Source organism: Lampetra fluviatilis, chromosome 54 (assembly GCF_964198595.1).
Source record: "Lampetra fluviatilis chromosome 54, kcLamFluv1.1, whole genome shotgun sequence".
NCBI lineage: Eukaryota > Metazoa > Chordata > Hyperoartia > Petromyzontiformes > Petromyzontidae > Lampetra > Lampetra fluviatilis.
The window spans coordinates 5,020,782-5,039,194 of record NC_136328.1 but is presented as its reverse complement, the minus strand read 5'-3'; the positions used below and the strand labels follow the sequence as shown (position 1 = coordinate 5,039,194).

The 18,413-nt window shown below is 52.1% G+C and overlaps 1 protein-coding gene across 1 annotated transcript in view; it reads right to left on the bottom strand.

The window, feature by feature from the left end:
* Positions 1–16,947, bottom strand: part of LOC144949647 (beta-1,4-galactosyltransferase 6-like) — a 43,496-nt gene extending 26,549 nt beyond the window's left edge. Inside the window, 1 exon segment of the mRNA XM_078879632.1 lies at positions 16,077–16,947. Coding sequence (XP_078735758.1) covers positions 16,077–16,179 — 103 coding nt within the window. The 5' untranslated portion in view covers positions 16,180–16,947.
* Between the last annotated feature and the right edge of the window lie 1,466 nt (positions 16,948–18,413).

Below are 18,413 nucleotides of genomic sequence, written 5' to 3'. Positions count from 1 at the left end.
CGTGTTGACTAACCTTGGCCTCCAACCCAAACCCAGCAGAAGCCACCAACGCGTTGACTAACCTTGGCCTCCAACCCAAACCCAGCAGAGGCCACCAACGTGTTGACTAACCTTGGCCTCCAACCCAAACCCAGCAGAAGCCACCAGCGTGTTGACTAACCTTGGCCTCCAACCCAAACCCAGCAGAGGCCACCAACGTGTTGACTAACCTTGGCCTCCAACCCAAACCCAGCAGAAGCCACCAGCGTGTTGACTAACCTTGGCCTCCAACCCAAACCCAGCAGAAGCCACCAGCGTGTTGACTAACCTTGGCCTCCAACCCAAACCCAGCAGAAGCCACCAACGTGTTGACTAACCTTGGCCTCCAACCCAAACCCAGCAGAAGCCACCAGCGTGTTGACTAACCTTGGCCTCCAACCCAAACCCAGCAGAAGCCACCAACGTGTTGACCAACCTTGGCCTCCAACCCAAACCCAGCAGAGGCCACCAACGCGTTGACTAACCTTGACCTCCAACCCAAACCCAGGAGAGGCCACCAACGCGTTGACTAACCTTGACCTCCAACCCAAACCCAGGAGAGGCCACCAACGTGTTGAATAACCTTGGCCTCCAATCCAAACCCAGCAGAAGCCACCAACGCGTTGACTAACCTTGGCCTCCAACCCAAACCCAGCAGAGGCCACCAACGCGTTGACCAACCTTGGCCTCCAACCCAAACCCAGCAGAAGCCACCAACGCGTTGACCAACCTTGGCCTCCAACCCAAACCCAGCAGAGGCCACCAACGCGTTGACCAACCTTGGCCTCCAACCCAAACCCAGCAGAAGCCACCAACGCGTTGACCAACCTTGGCCTCCAACCCAAACCCAGCAGAAGCCACCAACGCGTTGACCAACCTTGGCCTCCAACCCAAACCCAGCAGAGGCCACCAACGCGTTGACCAACCTTGGCCTCCAACCCAAACCTAGCAGAGGCCACCAACGCGTTGACCAACCTTGGCCTCCAACCCAAACCCAGCAGAAGCCTCCAACGCGTTGACCAACCTTGGCCTCCAACCCAAACCCAGGAGAGGCCACCAACGCGTTGACTAACCTTGGCCTCCAACCAAAACCCACCAACGCGTTGACTAACCTTGGACTCCAACCCAAACCCAAGAGGAGAGGACACCACGTGTGGTCGGCATCACGGTTCAAATTTGCCACGTGTTTTTTTTTATTGTTTCAAATCCATTGCACGTTAAGAAATTTCGAAATACCCCCCACAACACCTCCCCCCCCAACCTCCACCCCACACACCCACTCTCTCATCTCATAGCAATCATCACCCCCTCCCCTAGCCCCCACTTTACTGCAAAATCGTAGCCGGGACCCCCGCTTGAAAAGGGGTCTCTTGAGACTGGCTCGGCCCCCGGGATAAATGTAACGCGATTTGGATTCACACAGCGCTGGACAGAGCCCGCAAGGTTGTTTTACTATTTTATAGAGAGGACGGAAAGAGTCCGTCATGAGAGGACCTTGAGTCTGGATCTCAACAGGGACAGCGTGGGAGCCAGGAGCACGAGCGACTGGGGAGTTACACAGATTGTGGGGGAAGCGGAGGAGAATGAGCAGCCTCTCCCACTGGCTGACAGGGAAGATGAGTGAAGGGAGCGGTGGGAGAGTGTGTGGAGACCAGGAGAGCGAGGGGAGAGGTGGGAGAGTGTGTGGAGAGGAGAGCGAGGGGAGAGGTTGGAGAGTGTGTGGAGGAGAGGAGAGCGAGGGGAGAGGTGGGAGAGTGTGTGGAGACCAGTAGAGCGAGGTGAGAGGGGAGAGGTGGGAGAGTGTGTGGAGGAGAGGAGAGTGAGGGGAGAGGCAGGCAGGGGCGAGAGTCATGGAGGATTTGTAATCATGAAATCTATGATGGGATGAGTGGGGTGGGGGGGGGCAGTAGGGAGCCCCCCCCCTGCCCATCCCTGCTGAAGGCTCAACCCACATTTTTTATTCTAATATAAAAGTCAATTTAACACCAGTTATAAAAGTCAATTTAACACGAGTTAAATTTACTTTTATATAAGACACAGGGCGTGACATACCAGAGCAGGACACGCGAGAGAGACAAAGGGCGATCTGCACAGTTACTCATTCTGTTCAGCGATTAACTCGTGTTTAAAGTTTGTTTGACATCCATTGACCTGTATCACGCCCCCGCCCCCTCCAACTATTAAATAGTTAACGCTGCAGGACTGACTGAGCATGACACCTGCACACCCCCCCCCCACCCGTCCCTGAACCCTAACACTGGACCCAAATTCTGGACCCTAACCTTGGACTCCAGATACAGAAATGAAAGAGGGTGTAACCAGGGTCGGGCGAGGAGCAGAGTCTTTCCCCACGAATCAAACTCTAAACCTGCACAGGGTTGTAAACCGAGTTGGAGCACATTCAACGATTGAAACCCCCATCCCTTTCCCCACCCATCCCATCCCCGCCAAGTCTGCCCCCGTGATTCGTTGCATCGTCGCGAAGCGGTTGGGGAGGGGAGGGGGGTGGTCGCGGATTCAGGAATCGATTATTTTATTTTTTCATCGACCGGCAGGACTCTAGCTCGGGGTCCGAACATGCTGGGAGAGTGGCGAGAGTGGTGACGGTGTGTGGTACGAGGACAGCCGTGAAACCGCAAAGGGGATGGGCGCGACGCTCCCCTCCCGCCAAATCTCTCAACGTTTTTCCCCCAAACGTCGCTCGCAATCAGGGAGGCACTCGGGCGGACGGGCGGACGGGCGGACGGACGGCCGGCAGGTGGGAGACAATCCCCGGCTCCTTGCTATGGTAAACAAAACAAAAACCTTCTCGACAATGTCTCTTTCTCATCTCCTCTCTCCTGCGACTGTGGCAGTGGGGTTAGTGGTCGGTCGGGTTACCATCGTCATTTCTCTGGTTTCCTCCTTGCGCAATGGGCAGCCGGTCCAGCTGGCCGTGTCGTCGTCGTCGTCACCTCCTTCCGCGTTCCCGTCGATGCTATACGGCCGAAGAATTTGCATGCAAGGTGGCCTCACGGACTTGGCGTCTGATAATTTTAGCCGCTGACCGCCCCCTCCCCCCCGTCCCCCCTTCCTCCGATAAAACCAAATTTCCTCGTGCCAATACATGCGAAGCAAAGCTGCAAATCATTGGGGGGGAGCGGGGGGGGGGGAAGTTGGTGAGTGATCACAAAATCGCCCCGAGGTGCCGATCACCACTTTTTTCAAGTAAAAGTTCAGGCCGATTTAGTATTATTATTATCTAATAACCGCACGGTTTTGCAAAGGACAGGCACCAAAATACCAAGCGGCCAGCGACTGAACAGCACCGCTGACGGCGTAACAGACGAGTGAGTGCAACACGCTTCTTGAATTTGGCGCGGTTGTTTATTACGAGAGCTTGGCAAAAAGATACGACGATGAGAGGCAAATTCCACAGGAAAGCAGTAACAGGATGGATGCAGAATGAGAAATGTTGTGAGCTGCAGTGTGGCGAGTGGGTGAGTGGTTGGGTGGGTAGGTGGGCGGGCGGGCGAGCGAGCGAATGGGTGGGTAAAGTGGGTGGGTGAGTGTGTGTTTTTGTTGTGACCGGTAGTGTGTTGGTTGAAGTGTGGGAGTCCTCAACACGGGTGGATCAATCGCCGAGTGAAGTTTGCTGGAACAATAACCATGGTAGTAAGTGGTCATGATAAGAGAGTTATAAGGAGGTGGCTGACTGTGCTGTACCCATTATAACTGCTGGGTGAACAGAGGCGGTTAGCTGGGGGTTTTGGGGGAGGGGGTGGTGGGTTTAAGAAATGTTCCCCATCGCATCCACTGCCTTACCGGGAGATTGAATCGTCCTGACAATCTCTGGATGGCACATCCAGCGTGCTGCTAAAACCATTACACCGCGGGAAGCTCCTTCACTCAGCATAAGGCTGCCAAGTAGCCGTTTAATCATTGGGACTTCACAATTTAGAACGCTTACAGCTGCACGCCAAAGGCTCTTGAATAGCCACAATGACTACGGCAACAATGACCTTCACACGTCCATTGCTCCGGAAAAAACGTTCAATCGAAGCGCTGCTTTAATGGCTGCTTGGATATTGGCTTACGACCGTAATCGGCCAGCGGGATCCAGCGCAAGATATTTACGGTCGGGATATTAAATGTTGAATAGAAAATGAGCAACGATAACCACGGCGGCGGTGATATTTTGCCGACTGGTCCCCGCGACTAACTGTGGGTGCCATCGCGTACGATGCCACGCCGTAGCTCAGCAGAAGCTGGGGCTGTGGAGCACACTCCCTTCGGAGCAAGCCCACGTGTGCTCGGGTCAAAGTGCCAAGCGACTTCCTGGCTCAAATGAGCATCGAGTCATTGGCACTCACCTCCTGTTTACAGCCGGGCAAAGACAGGGGTGGAAATTACTAATTCCTCTGGCCGAGAGGGGGGGGGGGGGAAGGTGAGTCTATCCCATAAAACCAACCACTCTCGACTGCCCAACAAAGTTAGTACCTATTTTATCACCCCATAAGGATGATACTGAGCTATGTCAACCAACCCAGCCACCTCCCAACATAGCCACGATTTGAACTCGTGACCCTCCCATTGTGGCCGCTCAATCGACCCGCTGATTCACAGGGACCGGATTGTTCCAGAAGTTGCCCTGTGCCTTCCCCACCCCCACCAGCCTTCAAGTAAGTAAGGAAATATCAGAAGTGTGTAATTATCATTATTTCTACACTTGTTAGCCCAGGAAAGCCTCGCTTAAAAACCTTAGGGACCTTTTCGGAAGGGGCCTGCTCAGTAGGATGGCGACGAAAAGAATCAGAATATTTTTTTTACCCTCGAAAAATTCGATTAGCCACGCAGCAGGGGTGGGTCAGAAATTTACACGACAACAAAAAGGTCAAATAAATACGTAAAATAGAAATACAAATAAGTATACAAGTCAAAATCGCATTAGCACACCGATTCACAGGGTTGGGAAAGGCATCAAATCTCTGCGCTAGAAATGCGGTGCAATTCTGCAAATGCGTTGAACGACTGCGGCGCACGAGGGCCCTTTATCCTTCTCGAACAACGTCAGCCGGGGATCTTTAAAAGTGCGCCTTGCGATGCGGGCGGCGCGGGGTACTTCTTTATTTTAAAACAAGTATAACCCGTAAAAACAAAGTTTTTCACTATAAATCCTTTATATGCGTGGCGGCTAGAGTCCTCTCGTCCTCTGGCTTGAGATGGCTGCCACCTATGGGTCAGATGATTGCATTGCACCATTAAGCAATTGGTAATTAAATATAATATTTTTGTCCTAAAAAGTGTAAATTTTTGGAAAAAAATTTTCACGAACATTAATTGTCACGCACAACGAGTCTGTGTGGAAAATGTCAGCTCGATTGGATCACGGGAAGTGGGTTAAAAAACGACCGAAAGATCTGCACGGTCCTAAGCAAGCAAGCGAACTTAATATAAAGGATTTAAAAATTACGGTCAACACACGCGGTCCCCGCGTGATTGTCCAGGGAGGGCCGTGCCTGCCGGATTCGAACTCGTGAACCTCGGCAACAAGCGACGACCGTGCAACCCGGAGCTGGCTGGGCAGCGTCACCGCGTATGAATGCAGCTTCCATTGTATCGCTAAATCATCACAACCACAACCCCCGGGGTCGAGAGGGGGGGGGGCACTTATCCTGACAAGTCTGGCCTTCCAAAACCAACCGGACCACTCTGAAGTTCACAAGCACAATTACGTGGTAGAGCAAAAGACTGTACATGTGTGTGCGCAGCGCATGCTCAGGGTTTGCGGTGTATGCATACACGCACACACGTGTATCCGTACAGCCATTTCCTCAATCCACTGATGGACGGCATCGTAAGGGGGTTATCGGAGCATACTTCACCACGCTGGTTAGTGTGGGTTGGTGTAAAATCATCACAAATGCCCCCAGGATCACGCTTGCAAATGAGACGAGATCCCAGTTTCTCGAGTTCTCAACTGGTTAAACAAAATTTGCTTAAAACTCAAACGAAATAAACTTGAAAACGGGGAACGTTGTTGATAGACGTGGGAGCATAGAAGTACTGTTCCACGTAGAAACACGTAGCAACATTCAGCAACTCCAACCGCTGCCTATATCACCCATTCTGCATGCCGGTCGCCCATCAAAGCATTATCCAGTCTCAACACTGCTTTGCCTTCTGAGATCTGACGAGACGTGGTGAGATCAGGAGGATTCCAAGGGAATTTCGTATACAACTTTGCGTGTAAATTTCGATTTAAAGCTTTCGTGACTGCAGGGATTCATCTTCTTGGTTCTTTCGGTAAAGTAACGTAGAGTGGAAATAATAAAATAATAAAAATTAAACATAATAAAATAATTCTCACTTTGCGTGTTTCATATACTGCTCTATACACATGTGCCACGAACACAGACTTCACACATACACACAAATTACATTGTAAACACAAACGCAATATACACAAACGCAATATACACAAACCACCCCCCCCTCTTATAATCGTACAGAATGTTGGGGCAAGTCTTGTCAGTGAGCACCTATTAAGGGCGGCACGGAACACGAAGGGGTGGGGGGTGTGGGCCAGCACCCCGCCTCGCCACCTTTGTCTCTCCTGCAGATCTTATTCGTTTTCTCAGGTTTTTTCGGTAAAGTCACGTAGGTAAAAAATTAAAATTAATAAAAGTAAAATAAAATTAAAATAAAGCTTGTGTTGCCTCCGAAACGTCGTGATTTTTATTTTTATTTTATTTTACTTTTATTAATTTTAATTTTTTACCTACGTGACTTTACCGAAAAAACCTAAGAATATGAATCCTTGCAGTCACGAAAGCTTCAAATCTAGAATCTTATTCATTATTATTGTATTATTCCACGCAGGCACGAGGTACTCATTTAAGTCCGAGTCGACCTAGGGGAGGCCACTGGCCAGAGCCGTGGTGCAGCGGTTAGCGCGGTGCGATACGAACCTGGCGACGCGAGTTGCCATTCCCGACCGCGGCGAAACATCCGCGTCTAATATCGGAGCGGTGCCTCCATCGCTCAAACATCCGCGGCACGCACACCTCGCAACAACGAGGAAGTGTCAAGGCCTCGAGCATGAGGTGTGCTCAACTTGCAAATGAGATTGCGATCCCCGTTGGCGGGGCTAAGATTGGTACCCCACCTCTTCCTGAACGTGCGAGGGTTTCGGACCGTGGGATCCCGCAGCTGCAGTGGTTGCTTAGGGGCGTGCGTGCGGTACACAACTCCCCAGGGATAACCACGGCTGGCAGGATGGAAGAGGTGTTGCAGCGAGCCGGGAGTAAAGTAGTTGGGGGGCCACAATTTTTGTTGCCGTTGACAATGTTCACGAAATTACCATTACATTTCGATTTAAAGCTTTCGTGACTGCAGGGATTCATCTTCTTGGTTCTTTCGGTAAAGTCACGTAGAATGGAAATAATAAAATAATAAAAATAAAACATAACATTTCGATTTAAAGCTTTCGTGACTGCAGGGATTCATCTTCTTGGTTCTTTCGGTAAAGTCACGTAGAATGGAAAGAATAAAATAATAAAAATAAAACATAATAAAATTATTCTCACTTTGCGTGTTTCATATACTGCTCTATACACATATGCCACGAACACAAACTTCACACACACACACAAATCACATTGTAAACACAAACGCAATATACACAAATGCAATATATATTATAATAATATTATTATATTATATTTTGTTTTATTATTTTATTATTTCCATTCTACGTGACTTTACCGAAAGAACCAAGAAGATGAAATCACCATTGCTCGGAGGTTCAACGGAATGCGCGGTGCTGCATTGGATGAGCGCGCTGGTGGTGGGCCAGAGAGATGGGAAACTGTCTGAGCAGTCCCGAGAGCACAAACCAAACGCTCTTTGATAAAATAAAAATTACTTGCAACCACCACACCTGATTGTATGGATGTTGAACTTCTTTCACGCCGTACCTAGCCAGCCGTGCTAATGGGAGGCGCGATTAGCACGCCGATGTTGTTGTGTATGTGTTTGCGATGTAGCAGTCGAATTGACAACCCCTTGCAAACAAGATGTTCCCATCTCAAGAGGCTTTCTGGGCGATAAATATTTTAACTTAAAAGATTTGCTTACACGTTTACGTACAGTCTATGGGGGAGGATAGAACCACGGAGACCAATCAACTCGACATGGGGCGAGGGGGCACAGCCATCCCCAGGGTGGACGGCGAATCGGGGTGACCACCCCGGGCCCCGCGCATAGGGGGGCTCCACGCTGCAACGTCACGGCAGGGGAGGGGCCCACACAGTGGGATTTTCCCCGGGCCCCGCACACCAGAGGTCGCAACCGGGTACCCGATACCCGCACCCTACCCGATACCCGGCTATCTGTTTGCGACCCTGGTGCGGCCGGGTACGAGTACGGGTCGGCCGTGAGTCACTGGTGAGTAACTGTTTGTCACTCATTTCCCAACGTCTTGTCTCTTCTCACAATTCAAGTTCCTAGAATCAACCCACCCGCACCTGCAACATGGCTTCATCCCAGAGGTCGCAATCAGGTACCCGGCCGTACCCGTTCCATACCCGTACCCGGCTGGGTACGGGTAGGGTACGGGTACAGCCGGGTACGGGTACGAGTACCCGTTTGCGACCCTGGTGCGGCCGGGTACGGGTAGGCCGTGAGTCACCGTTTGTCACTCATTTCGGGTAGGGTACGGGTAGCGTACGGGTACCCGTACCCGGCCGGGTACGGGTACCCGTTTGCGACCCTGGTGCGGCCGGGTACGGGTACGGGTAAGGAATCAAAGCCCGTTTGCGACCTCTGCCGCACACCCCCCAATGGAAGGCCCTGCCGGGGGTTGGTTCCGATTCGGCCTGCAGCGTGCGGAGCATTACAGGTTCAAATGTGGAAGTAGCCAGCACCTGTGAGGGTGGTTAGCTAAAGAACACATGCTGATATTATCGGTTTCTTAACATTCCGGGAAGGGTTCTGGTAAAAAAAAACACCGAACATTTTGTTTCCACGCGCTCGGACGAGGAACCCCGATGAACACCCCCCCCTCCCCCAGCGATGTTTCGTGACAGAGAAAGTCCCAACAGACACCCCACACACCGTGTTCTCTGTACGCCGCGTGACGACAGCACACCGTTGGCCTTAACGTTCCAGGGAACGGCCCTCCTCCATCACGCACCAAGAAGAGTAAGGGGGCCATTGTACAAAACGCTGCCCATTTTTATATTTTAGTTTTTAAGGCCACGGTGTTATTGACGAGCGTATCGGGCAGCTTTGCTATTTGCACTCGTGCAACGTCGCCAACGCAGTATCACCGAATAATGTATTTACATAGCAGCTCTATTGCCACCGGTCAAGGTCTACGATCCACCATCAGCCCAGAGGCTTTGGGTTGTTCTTCATGCGTCTGGGATCCCTGACCTTATGTCTTGACAAGTCCTGTTTGCGAGCACCTTTGAAGGCCAGGACAGTACATGACAGGGTGGGGGTGGCAAGCACCACGCCTGGCCACCTTTGTCACCCTAGTGCTGACGTTGACACATCGCACCAGGTACTCATTTAAGGCCGAGTCGACCTAGGCGAGGCCCAGATTCAGATAATAATCACTGGTATTGGCTGGGAACGGGAATCGAACTCGGGTCGCCGGGTTTCGTAGCGTTGAGCGATGCACCGACCGTTGTGCCACCGCTCCCCAAAATACATCTCACCCACTTGCATACACCACACGACAAATATGCGCCAAGAATTTCAATTAGAATTTATTCCTTGATGCTAAACATGCCAATTTGGTTCAATTACTTCACTCGCAATTGTATTTCACATTCATCCTTGCCGGTTTACATATCCGTGAAATAATCACTGTAAACCCGTTTAACGTTTCTGCAACTTAATTTTACTACAAATGGCGATTTGTCCGAGCCAAATTTCATTTGCCTGAAAATGAATTTTTCGTTAATATTGATTTACGTCAGAAGCTTCAGTTTCTGCTGTAGCGTGTCTTGTGTTTCGCGCTCGCATTTCATCGCCGCATTTTACTTCTTGTATCTCATCGGTTTATCTTTTTTTTTTGCAACAAATCTTTCTCACCTGGACAATCCAGTTGAGACGGCCGCATTCTCACGTGGCAACAGTGTCACCCCAGGGCGTGTCCAGTGACAAACGCGCAGCAAAACACGTCCGTGGCATAACGTCGGCAAACATTCTAAAGCGTATAAGCGCCGTCACAGTTTGAGGCCCTATTTTGTCATATTGGCGACACTCTTGCAAAATGAGACTAATCCTGAGTCTCTTGAGTTCTCACCTGGTTATAAACAAACACACTTCAAACAATGTGTATCTGTATATACCACGCAACAACAACCACCACCACCACCATTAGCAACTAAGTGGCGGTGACGTCACCAGGGCGCTTGTGCAAGGCTGTGTGTATTTTAAGGCCACGTGAAGTGTCCAACGCCCGCTGGCAGGAGGTCACGGGGCAGACCCAGGTGCCACGGGTCAACTGACTGAGATGACCGAGATGACTGGCCGATGCACCACCTGTGCCCCCTACTGTGCCAACTTGCTGTGTTTTATCCGCCCAGGGCTCCGCTCGTTGTTGTGAGCGTCGCTCCTCAGCCCTCCGTTGTTGCTGGAGGGCGACTGCCTCCAACTGCACCAGTAGCGTCCTTCGCAAGCCTCCTCCACAGAAGCCGATCTTGACACCGCTGGTACCAGTCATCGGCAAGTCCACTCAGGAGGTCACGGGACAGACCCAGGTGCCATGGGTTGACGGACTGAGATGACTGGCCCGATGCATATACCACACAAAGACAAAGATCCACCGTATAGCCGCAACAGACTGTTGGAGGAAGTGCTGTTAGTGAGCACCAATGAAGGCCGGCACGGCACACGAGGAGGTAACATGGCCACCACCACGCCTGGCTGTTCGTCTCCCCAGTTGCGATGCTTACACAACGCATCAGGTACTCGTTTCAGGCCGAGTCGACCAAGGGGAAGCCCAAGACCGGTTCAAATAATCTCCACTGGTGTTGACCACGAGCAGGAATTGAACTTGGGTCGTGAGGTGAGTAGTGCAACAATTTCTAAAAATCAACGCGGGCATTCAATAAATGACGCAACAACTGTGTTGCCACCTCCACTCTGCACCCATCCTCAATTCCCACCATTACCACCACCGTGGCAAACAAGCCCCACTCTGTGTAGTAGCAGCAGGAGTTAAGGCCCTTTTCTTAGTCACCACTTCCTCCTCACCGCCCCTCCTGTCTCTCCGTTTCGTTCCCATCCTTTTCCTCCGATTTCCCATTCTTTCTCTCATATCTCTTTCCTTCGCCCCGTAAATATACTACACCCTTGACTCGACTCCACACGGGTAGAACGTTGCAAGCGCATGGCATACTTGAACACACCACCACCACGCCAACACATACACACACCACCACGATCACGCTCACACTTGCACACATCACCACCACACTTGAACACAACACCACCACCCCACACTTGAACACACCACCACCACCCCACACTTGAACACACCACCGCCACCACACTTGCACACACCACCACCACCCCACACTTGAACACACCACCCCCACACTTGCACACACCACCACCACCACACTTGAACACACCACTACCACCCCACACTTGAACACACCACCCCCACACTTGCACACACCACCACACTTGAACACACCACCTCACTTGCACACACCACCACCACCTCACACTTGAACACACCACCACCACCCCACACTTGCACACACCACCACCACCCCACACTTGCACACACCACCACCACCCCACACTTGAACACACTAACACCACCCAACACTTGAACACACCACCACCACACTTGCACACACCACCACCACACTTGAACACACCACCACCACCACACACTTGCACACACCACCACCCCACACTTGCACACACCACCACCCCACACTTGAACACACCACCACCACCCCACACTTGAACACACCACCACCACACTTGAACACACCACCACCACACTTGCACACACCACCACACTTGAACACACCACCACACTTGAACACACCGCCACCTCACTTGCACACACCACCACCACCGCACACTTGCACACAACACCACCACGCCAACACATACACACACCACCACGATCACGCTCACAATTGCACACAACACCACCCTTGCACACTCGTAGAAGCAGCGCACTTGCGAAACGGCTCCAGCAATGTCTATTGTTTTGTGCGTGCGGTGTAATACTCCCAAACTTGCCAAATGTTCACCGTCAAGTCGCCAGGCACGTGGTCAGCACGTGCGAACAACGTCACGGGACTTTAACGTCGTGCCCCCTCCACACCCCGCGACACGGGACAGGCACCGCCTCAGTAAATTGCACATTAAGTTTTTCATCACCGCTCGGCAATAAGTGACCAAACGTACAGACGTGGCTGCTGATGGTGGTGGTGCAATCCATTGGGGAGAGGGGAGGGAGGGTGGGTGGGTGGGGGGAGCACACGTCACTCGCCATATCTGTTCAAATAATTTCGGCACACCTTGGGCAGGAACCGGCCTGAGCGAGCTCTGTGTGGCCTTTTTTTTTACACGTTTTATTTACAAGCACAGTAAAAGCGCCGGGCACTTACACCGCGACATTAAGCCTCAGTTTATCTAAGCCGAGTAGAACAGGCCAGTTCTCAAACAAACATTGCCCGGTTCGGCTACAGTGGTCGGTATCATAACCGGGTTGAACCGGGTAACCGCACCGACAATTTCAGCCACAAACGCTTACCCTACCCAAAAAAAACCACACACACACACTTACACCACTTCAGTGCAAATAAAGAAACACACACACATCAGCAAGTACACTACATGCATACGCCAATGCACACCTGTATACCACACGTGATCACACCAAGACACACACCTCTAGCGCACACACACACACACGCACCTATCATACATGTCTACACCAAGACACACACCTGTCAAGCACACACCCAAAGCTCTCTAGAGCACACCTAGAGAGCTTTGGGTGTGTGCCAGGCCAGGTGCACACTTTGAGGCCACGTGAAGTGGTCGACAGGAGGGTCACGGGACAGACCCAGGTGGTGCCATGGGTTGGCCGACTGAGATGACTGGCAGATGCACCACCAGCTGTAACCCACTCTACTACGCACACACATCACAACCACACACACACACCAACAAACAGCCCACTACTCCACCTTAATACATTTGCACATTAAAGATAAAGCTCACCCGGACACCATTGGAACCTCATTTGCCAGTAAAAAAATATGATAATTGGTTTTTTACCCTTCTATCTGGCAACAAAACTGACACCTTTTTTTTTTACAAGGAGTCATGTTTACATAGACCACAATACCTGCAGTCACAATCACCCGGACAGCCTACAGAGTTATATTTACTAGACCCTACTACGGTCAACACTGCTCGCACGGAAGAGGGGAGGAGGGAGGTTATTTCCCCGGTGCCGATGATGACAAAGACTCACACACACACAACTCACACAAGCCAGACACGGTACTACTGATTTAAGGCCGAGCCCACCCAGGGGGTCGACGCCCAGGACCTGGTTCGGATATTCGCCGACGATGTTGCCGAGCCGGGGGGGGGGTGAGGGTTGCCTGGTTCGTAACGCACTGCGATTAGACCGCTCACACCACCGCTCTCTCTCTCTCTTCCAGTCTCCCGATGGGGGCACAACACTGACACTTACCCCCCAAACACACACACACATCCAACACACCCGCCACAATGCATCGTGGCATTATCGGCTGCAGCGTGTTCAAATGAACTGCGCAGGGTCAACCGGTACGTCCGAGGATGTGGTGTGTGTGGTGTGTGCGCATGTGGTGTGTGTGTGGTGTGTGCGCATGTGGTGTGTGTGTGGTGTGTGCACATGTGGTGTGTGTGTGGTGTGTGTGTGGTGTGTATGTGGTGTGTGTGTGGTGTGTATGTGGTGTGTGGTGTGTGTGGTGTGTGCACACGTGGTGTGTGTGGTGTATGTGGTGTGTGTGCTGTGTGTGGAGTGTTCGTGTGTGGTGTGTGTGGTGTGTTCGTGTGTGGTGTGTGTGGTGTGTGTGGTGTGTGTGTACATGTGGTGTGTGTGGTGTGTGCACATGTGGTGTGTGTGGTGTGTGCACATGTGGTGTGTGTGGTGTGTGTATGTGGTGATTGCACATGTGGTGTGTGGTGTGTGCGTGTGTGGTGTGTGCGCATGTGGTGTGTGTGGTGTGTGTGGTGTGTGCACATGTGGTGTATGTGGTGTGTGTGCTGTGTGAAGTGTTCGTGTGTGGTGTGTGTGTACATGTGGTGTGTGTGGTGTGTGCGGTTGTGGGGAGCGGTGGTGCAGCGGTTAGCGTGCTGCGTTGCGAACCCGGCGCCCCGAGTTGGACCGGTGGCGATTATCTAAATCGGACCTGGGCCTCCTCCCCTAGGCCGGCTCAGCCTCAAATGAGTACCTGGTGCGGTGTGTAGTAAACATCGACACTGGGGAGACAAAGGCGGCCGGGCGTGGTGCTGGCCACCCACCCCCTCGTGTACCGTGCCGACCTTCATAGGTGCTGGCTAACAGCACTTGCCCCAACATTCTGTTAAGGCTACACGGGGGATCTTTGTTTTTTTTTGTAATGCAATTATCAGAGGGCACGTGGTTGTGTTGCGCGAGTGTCATCATCGGGGATACAAAGGTGTCCGTGTCTGGTGCTCGCCACACTACTCATAGTTGGTTGTGTGTCGTTGTGAATGTGTATTCCCCGTGTCCGTGTGTGGTTGTGTGTGGTTGTGTGGTTGTAAATGTGTATACCCCGTGTCTGTGTGTGGTTGTGTGTGGTTGTGTGGTTGTAAATGTGTATACCCCGTGTCTGTGTGGTTGTGTGGTTGTAAATGTGTAAACCCCGTGTCCGTGTGTCTGTGTGATTGTGTCCGTGTCTGTGTGTGTGTGGTTATCCCGTGTCTGTGTGTGTGTGGTTATCCCCGTGTCCGTGTGGTTATCCCCATGTCCGTGTGTTTGTGTGATTATCCCCGTGTCCGTGTGTGGTTATCCCCATGTTTGTGTAGATGTGTCCATGTGTGCGAGTCTGGGTGTGGCTGTGATGAAGACCGCAGTCAACGTGATGGTGTTCCTGGTCATGTGGCCGTGTCGCTTGATGGGTGCAGTTCACGTAGTCCTGTGGATGATGTGTACCTGCTGTGTGTGTCTGTACGGCTGGCGTATACTTGATGTGTGTGGCCGATGAATGGCTGACGTGTACCTGCTGTGTGTGTCTGTACGGCTGGTATATACCTGATGTGTGTGTCTGTCTGATGAATGGCTGAAACATCACCTGTATACCTGATCTGTGTGTGGCTCTGATGCATGCCTGACGTGTACCTGCTGTGTGTGTCTGTACGGCTGGTGTGTACCTGATGTGTGTGTCTGATGAATGGCTGAAACTTCACCTGTGTACCTGATCTGTGTGTGGCTGATGAATGCCTGACGTGTACCTGATGTGTGTGTCTGTACGGCTGGTGTGTACCTGATGTATGTGGCCGATGAATGGCTGAAACATCACCTGTATACCTGATCTGTGTGGCTGATGTGTGTGTCTGTACGGCTGGCGTGTACTTGATGTGTGTGGCCGATGAATGCCTGACGTGTATCTGCTGTGTAGCTCACGTGTGTGTGTGTGCCCGACATGTGTGTGTGTGTGTGCCCGACATGTGTGTGTGTGTGTGCCCGACATGTGTGTGTGTGTGTGTGCCCGACATGTGTGTGTGTGTGTGTGCCCGACATGTGTGTGTGTGTGTGTGCCCGACATGTGTGTGTGTGTGTGTGCCCGACATGTGTGTGTGTGTGTGTGCCCGACATGTGTGTGTGTGTGTGTGCCCGACATGTGTGTGTGTGTGTGCCCGACATGTGTGTGTGTGTGTGCCCGACATGTGTGTGTGTGCCCGACATGTGTGTGTGTGCCCGACATGTGTGTGTGCCCGACATGTGTGTGTGTGTGCCCGACATGTGTGTGTGTGTGCCCGACATGTGTGTGTGTGTCGCCGCAACTCACCGAGGCCCGGCGACACGTAGATGAAGTAGAGGAAGGAAGACGACAGCGAGAAGAGGAACAGCAGCGCCACCATGGAACGGTTCCTTAGCCGCAGCGTTCGCATCGCGGCCGCTTCCTCGCCACCAATCAATTAACGACCTCCCCCCCCCCCTCTGACCAAGCTGACAATTAACGCTTCAGCTAATTAGGAGGGTAAAGCCCCCTTCCTCCACCACCCCCCAACGGAGGTGCTGAGCGGGCTAGCAGAGAGCTTCTTTTTTCATCGTCATCATCGTCACCATCATCATCGTCACCATCACCATCATCGCCGTCGCCGCCGTCGCCACCGCCGCTTGAGGGGTCACTGCGGGCCGCTGGACCGGGGCTGGCATGGCCAGACGGGGGCCTCTGGGAACGTCGTCGCTGGCAACTTTGAACTACCACCACCACCACCAGCACCACCACCACCAGCAGCAGCAGCACCACCAGCAGCAACCCACCAGCAGCAACCCACCAGCAGCAACCTACCAGCAGCAACCCACCAGCAGCAACCCACCAGCAACAACCCACCAGCACCACCACCAGCACCACCACCACCAGCACCACCAGCAGCACCACCACCACCACCGCTACCCGCGGGGCGTTCTCGCCTCGGCTGCTACCGCCGCAAAGAACCACGTCCGCCCGGCGGCGAGCAGCAAGCGGAAAGTGTGGGCATGCGGGCGGTCCCTTTATAGCGAGCCGGCAGGCAGAGCCGCCGGTGGTGGGGAGAGAGGGAGGTGGAGGTGGTGGTGGGGAGAGAGAGGGGGAGGTGGTGGGGGGAGGAGGAGGAGGGGGGGAGACGACGGCGACGATGACGGCGGCGGCGGCGTCGACTCAGCCAGCGCCCTGCTTGCTTCGCCCCCCCTCCACTTGCCTCCTCTGGGCTGAGGCAAATTTTTACGCGTGACGTCATCACGCACGATCTCTGCTGGCTTCCCCCCCCCTGCGTGACGTCATCACGTCATCGGTTCATCGGATCCGCCCTACGCCCCCCCCTCCTCCATTTTTTATTATTTGATAACGGGGTTGGGGGTGGGGCGGTGATGACGTAATCACGTACGATTGACGCTGCCCTCCCTCCCTCCCCCATCCCCCGCGCCGTTTGTATGCGAGCGGGGCGCGTGACGTCATCGCGTGATCGGATCCGCCCATCCCGTTTTTTGTGAATCCGAGGTTTGGGTGGGGCTGTGGTGACCTCATCGCGTTCGACCGTAACGGCAATGACGTCATCCTTTATACCCAAGCGGGGCGGGTGACGTCACCACGTAATCAGATCCGCCTTGTCCCCCTATTTTTTTTGTGTACAACGGGGGTTTGGGTGGGGCGGTGGTGACGTCATCGCGTTCGAAACGTAGCGACGCCCACCCCCTGACGTCACACGCGCTCTTCCTTCTTTCGCAATAACTGTCCGGGTTTTGCCGGTGCGGTGACGTCACTTAAGGGGTGGGGGGGGGTAGGCGCCCTTAGCGACGGCCCCATAGCAACCAGGGCTCGCACTCACCGCCGGTGATGTGGTTAGTGATGTTGTTACAGTGATGTTGTTACAGTGATGTTGTTACAGTGATGTTGTTACAGTGATGTTGTTACAGTGATGTTGTTAGTGATGTTGTTAGTGATGTTGTTACAGTGATGTTGTTACAGTGATGTTGTTACAGTGATGTTGTTACAGTGATGTTGTTACAGTGATGTTGTTACAGTGATGTTGTTACAGTGATGTTGTTACAGTGATGTTGTTACAGTGATGTTGTTAGTGATGTTGTTACAGTGATGTTGTTACAGTGATGTTGTTACAGTGATGTTGTTACAGTGATGTTGTTAGTGATGTTGTTACAGTGATGTTGTTACAGTGATGTTGTTACAGTGATGTTGTTACAGTGATGTTGTTACAGTGATGTTGTTACAGTGATGTTGTTACAGTGATGTTGTTAGTGATGTTGTTACAGTGATGTTGTTAGTGATGTTGTTACAGTGATGTTGTTACAGTGATGTTGTTACAGTGATGTTGTTAGTGATGTTGTTACAGTGATGTTGTTAGTGATGTTGTTACAGTGATGTTGTTAGTGATGTTGTTACAGTGATGTTGTTACAGTGATGTTGTTACAGTGATGTTGTTAGTGATGTTGTTACAGTGATGTTGTTACAGTGATGTTGTTAGTGATGTTGTTACAGTGATGTTGTTACAGTGATGTTGTTAGTGATGTTGTTAAAGTGATGTTGTTACAGTGATGTTGTTACAGTGATGTTGTTACAGTGATGTTGTTAGTGATGTTGTTAGTGATGTTGTTACAGTGATGTTGTTACAGTGATGTTGTTACA